Source organism: Juglans microcarpa x Juglans regia, unplaced genomic scaffold, assembly GCF_004785595.1.
Source record: "Juglans microcarpa x Juglans regia isolate MS1-56 unplaced genomic scaffold, Jm3101_v1.0 JmScfU0003, whole genome shotgun sequence".
NCBI lineage: Eukaryota > Viridiplantae > Streptophyta > Magnoliopsida > Fagales > Juglandaceae > Juglans > Juglans microcarpa x Juglans regia.
The window spans coordinates 110,381-115,284 of record NW_024475747.1 but is presented as its reverse complement, the minus strand read 5'-3'; the positions used below and the strand labels follow the sequence as shown (position 1 = coordinate 115,284).

Here is a 4,904-nt window from a genome sequence, read left to right as displayed (position 1 = left end):
CTTCGAATATGAAAAGTTGGTTCTTGAATATGAACAGTTTGAAGTGTCGTTCTGATTTTCTGATAATATGTATTTTTGAGATTTGCATATTGAAACTAAAATGTTTTGTTTCTGCATTCTGAACTCTGTGAAAATGCTCATGTTTACATACTAGTATATGTTCTATGTTTACTGAGTTGTTGATAACTCAATATTTATCTCCACAATATTTTTCAGATAAAGTGAATGCTTAGATTAAGGATCAAGAATAGAAAACCGGTACAAGATTGCTAAGTGTAGGGAATAGGTATTGAGATTATTGAAAGGTTATTATTCTGTAGATTGATTGATTGTATTGACTAGATTTATTGGGATGTTGACAATTATATTAAGCCTTGAGTAGTCGTATTTATGGTTATGCAGTTTTTGAAAATGGATGAGGATATGTTTATTGAGTCTTTGGAATATTTATTTGTATTGTAAAAAATGATTTAGGCGACAAGTAGTAACTCTCTGACTCCATCCGGGACCAAGGCGTTACAACTATTCCCCTTAAACTTTAGAAAAAAAAATCTACTTGGATGTTCTCAAAAGTTAGTTGTAAGATGCATGGATTGCCTTCTTGATGCGAGTGCCTTAATTCACCTAACATCTAGAAAAATTGGTGGGATTTTGGCTAGATTCATGTCTATCTCATGAAGGACTAGCGACTATCTTTCAAAAATCTTGTCAGTGAATTTGATATAATTTTAATTCTTTCAGCTTGAACCTGAAGTTTCCCAACAAATTTGCAATTCAACTAAGGAAAAATTATTAAGTACTCAAAGAATATAGATGACGTGGTACTCTCATTCTATCACTTCATGACAACATATATCATGCGCCCCTAAAAAAAATTCTATATAAGACTACTTCTAAAATAAATAAAAAAATTAAAAATTGATGTCTCAAGCTCCCACTTTTTTAAATTAAGGTATTCAACTTCAAAAGTTTCAAATCTCATGGATATCTATTAAAGGATTTATTGAGAACAAACAAACCTTAGAGTTCCAAAACCTTGCCACATATACTCCCAAAAGACACTTTTGTTGATTGATATAGTTGGAATTAAATAGAAGGACATGAGATGATAAAAAAAAGATACCTTAACACTCATACAACTAAAAACTAAAGTTACACATAAATACTTGGGATGGAAAGAAAATGCTCTAATAATTAAGTATCTTAGACTAGCACATGATTTTAGCACTTATTTTCATTAATTATTATCTAGATAGTCTATAATCTTCAACTCTCGACTTTCAAGTTGGCAATGCATGTCTGGATGGCTCTAGGAATGTGCATTAATATTGGTCGATAACACTTTAGAAATCATGTGCATTGTCGGCCTTGATTGTGGACAGACATTTAAGCATTTCATGGCAAGCTGTACGACTATTATTAGTTCATTCTCAACTTGAACTGTTGGAAATGGAAGGCGTTGGTCCAACACATCTTTCACTTGTATGTTCTCCATAGCTAACGGCGATGATAGTGAGGAGATGAAATCACCTGGATGCTTTCCTCTAATGACTTCGATTGCCAATACCCCAAAGCTATACACATCAGATTTTTCAGTTACCTTCATTGTATAAGCAAGCTCTGCAAAGAAAAGAAATAAAGGAAAGATGGACAAAATCAACACATATGCATGCTTTTCTTTGAAAGGACAATGAAATAATTTATAACCTGGTGCAATATATCCATAAGTGCCTGCAGGGGAAGTCCAATTGGATGAGTCTACCTCCACAAGCCTAGCAGTCCCAAAGTCTGAAACATGAGCCTCAAATTGAGAATCCAGCAAGATGTTGCTGCTTGATATGTCACGATGAATAATCGGAGGGGAGCAATCATTGTGCATGTAAGACAAGGCATTTGCCACACCTTTAACAATATTCAATCTCTTACTCCAACCCAATACTTTAGCAGCATCTTCGTTGCCCAAGATTAGGGACAAGCTACCCCTTTCTAGATATTGACAAACCAAAAAGGAATGTTGCACATGAGAACAAAAACCATAAAGTTTAACAATGTTTCGATGGCGTATGTCTATCAATGCCCTTATCTCATTCAAGAACTCCTTTTGAAATCTGTTCTCACTAGCATCATGCAGTGGTTGATTGAATTTCTTCACGGCTAAGATATCACCTGAAGTTAGCTCTGCTTTATAGACAGTTCCATGTCCTCCTTTCCCAATGCAATATAGAGCATCAAAACCATTGGTCACTTTTATGATTTCATCATACAATGTTCTTCCATTGAAATGTAATATTGAAAGAGACAGTACTTGGCCCTCGGTCTTGCTTTGTTTGGATTCTAGATCCGTCTTTCTTCTTTGCATAAAGAGAAAAAACCCAAAGATAGAAAGTAGAACAGTAACTACTCCTAAAAGTGGGAAAACGAGAAGAAACACGACTTTGTGTCCCCTTTTTGAGCTATGTTTGTATATCATGGAAACATTGCAAGGATGTAGTCCTAGAACATTACCACACAATCCCTTGTTCCCTTGTAATGCTTCTACAGAAGCATTTATAAATGCGTTGCTATTGGGAATCGGACCCTGCAACTCATTGTAGGATATGTCGGCATACAACAACCAATGCATTTCTTCGAATGCTTTCGGAATGAAACCAGAAAGATGATTATGGGAGAGATTTAAGATCACTATGCTCTCCAATTTGTAAATTTCCATTGGTATCTCTCCGTTTAAAGAGTTATAACTCATATCTAATTTGGAGATATGAGATAAGTTCATGAGGTGTGTTGGAATCCTTTCGCTAAAATCATTGTGGCTTAAATTCAATTCTATCAATTTCACGAAGTCCCCGAAATTACTTGGAATTGACTTACTCAGCTTGTTTGAGGACAGGTCAAGATATTCAAGATTTGTCAAGAACCCAAATTCAAAAGGTATAGCGCCAGAGACTTGATTGCCATTCATCCACAATTTCATTAGAGAAATTAGGCTTCCGAATTCTTTTGGAATCGTCCCAACTATATGATTTGAAGAAAGATCAAGTTCACCTAGCTGAGTAGTCCAGTTCCCGATCTCTTTTGGTATGCTACCAGTAATATTGTTTTTACCCAGAAGTAGGGTTTGTAGTTGTTGACACTGGCCCCAATTACTTGAGATCCTTCCATAAAATCGATTATGCCTTAGATCTATGAACTCCAAGTTTGGATAGACACCGAAGTCCTTAGATATATCTCCAATGAGTTGGTTACCTCTTAATTGGACTCTGACTATGCTTGTGCAATTTTTGAAACTTTTGGGAATTTGGCCATCCAAATGGTTGTTGCTTGCAGCAAAGTACCGAAGTGATCCACCATGGCAAATGTTTTGAGGCAAATTACCAATAAATTGGTTTGTGTCCAGTTGTAGAGTTTTCAAGTTGATGAGATCTCCAATTCCTTGAGGAATTGGACCGGTAAGTTGGTTTTCACGAAGTACTAAAAATATCAAATTGCTCATGTTAGCAAAAGAAGTTGGAAGAGAACCACATAGCTGGTTATGATCCAACTGTAGATCTTTGAGAGAAGTCAAGTTTCCTATTTCTGTAGGAATGGATCCAGAAAGGCTATTATTATCCAGGTGAAGTAGGGTAAGATTTACCAAATCACCTAATAATGATGCTGGAATTGAACCCGAAAGATTATTGTGTTGAAGACTTACACTCTTTAGGGATTTCAAATTTCCAATCTCCGAAGGGATGGGACCGGAAAGTGAATTATCAAACATGTGCAAGATGGTTAGCCTTTTCAAGTTCCCGAAAGTGGAAGGGATTGGACCTGTCAGGTGGTTTTGACTAATGTCAAGTTGATCCAAATTGGAGAGGTTTCCCATTTCTGGAGGAACGAAACCAGAAAGTTCATTGCCATAAAGAAGCAAAATAACCAAGTTGCTCAAATTGCCTAAAGAAGAAGGGATGTAACCGTCTATATGGTTTTTGTAAAGATAAAATTCAGTTAGAAGGTTTAGGCGCCCTATTTCTTCAGGAATGGAGCCGTTTAAGTTATTACGTCCGAGGTGGAGGGCCTTAAGAGTAGCTAGCTTGCCAATTTCTGGTGGGATTTTGCCTGAAAACTGATTAAAGGACAAATCGAGATATTTGAGTTTTGACAGGGAGCTAATTTGAGGTGGAATTGTCCCATAAAGAGTGTTCACATAAAGATCAATGGACGCAAGATTTGGAAATGATAAAAAAGAAAATCCGTGAAGCGTACCTTGTAAGCTAGATTCGGTAAGGTTTATTTTGACGATGCTTCCAGCAAGGTTGCATGAAATACCAAGCCAATTGCATGGATTCCTACTTAGGTTTAGATTGGAAGAAAAAACTGGAATCCATGAAGATAAGTGGGATTGAGATTCATTTTGAAGGCTATTTTTCCATGTCAGAAGAGCAATAGCTTCTTTGGAAGAATTAGAAGAAAAGGCAGGCGCGTCCAGTGATGAAACCAACTGGGCAAATAGGACAAAGTTGATGAGAAGGGAAAATACTTTCTTAATGGCTAATGCTCCCATTGTTTTTACTCGTAGAGGGTATAATAGTTAAGGGCTTTATTTATAAGCAATCTTGTACGAGGCCTACCACTCATCAATCTAAAAGTAATATAAACACGTGGAGTGAATTGTACAATATTTATTGAGAATTTTGGTATTCAAAAAGTTTAAGGTCCCATTTGGAACATAGACTTAACTTAGATTAACTCAGTTCAGTCTAATTGTAAGCTGAGTCTAATATCTAAACACCAAACTTTCAAATTACTAAATGCATCTCAACTCTAAACATCTTTACACGTGAGATCCACGTACAACATTTTCAACTCAACACATCTTTACACGCCAGACTCACAACCTTTTTCAACTTTTCATAAATACATCTAAA

At 36.1% G+C, this 4,904-nt stretch overlaps 2 protein-coding genes across 2 annotated transcripts; both read right to left on the bottom strand.

Annotated features, from left to right (window-relative positions):
• Positions 1-1,111: 1,111 nt before the first annotated feature.
• On the bottom strand, positions 1,112-2,655 carry LOC121245230 (MDIS1-interacting receptor like kinase 2-like). Its single transcript, XM_041143496.1, has 2 exons — positions 1,708-2,655; positions 1,112-1,620 (listed from the first exon to the last, which is right to left on the bottom strand). The coding sequence occupies exons 1-2, from the start codon at positions 2,621-2,623 to the stop codon at positions 1,310-1,312; spliced, it is 1,227 nt and encodes a 408-aa protein (XP_040999430.1). The 5' UTR covers positions 2,624-2,655; the 3' UTR covers positions 1,112-1,309.
• A 5-nt stretch (positions 2,656-2,660) lies between these two features.
• LOC121245231 (MDIS1-interacting receptor like kinase 2-like) lies at positions 2,661-4,540 on the bottom strand. The gene is made up of 2 exons (XM_041143497.1): positions 2,869-4,540; positions 2,661-2,716 (listed from the first exon to the last, which is right to left on the bottom strand). The coding sequence occupies exons 1-2, from the start codon at positions 4,538-4,540 to the stop codon at positions 2,661-2,663; spliced, it is 1,728 nt and encodes a 575-aa protein (XP_040999431.1).
• Between the last annotated feature and the right edge of the window lie 364 nt (positions 4,541-4,904).

Bases quoted from the DNA above. Each gene is read 5' to 3' on its own strand.
- LOC121245230 (XM_041143496.1), bottom strand. From the start codon at position 2,623: ATGCATTGGTTGTTGTATGCCGACATATCCTACAATGAGTTGCAGGGT. The intron at 1,621-1,707 runs GTTATAAATTAT...TTTTCTTTGCAG, and splicing joins TTATGGATATATTGCACCAG to AGCTTGCTTATACAATGAAG.
- LOC121245231 (XM_041143497.1), bottom strand. From the start codon at position 4,540: ATGGGAGCATTAGCCATTAAGAAAGTATTTTCCCTTCTCATCAACTTT. The intron at 2,717-2,868 runs GTAAGTCAATTC...TTAAACGGAGAG, and splicing joins CCTGTCCTCAAACAAGCTGA to ATACCAATGGAAATTTACAA.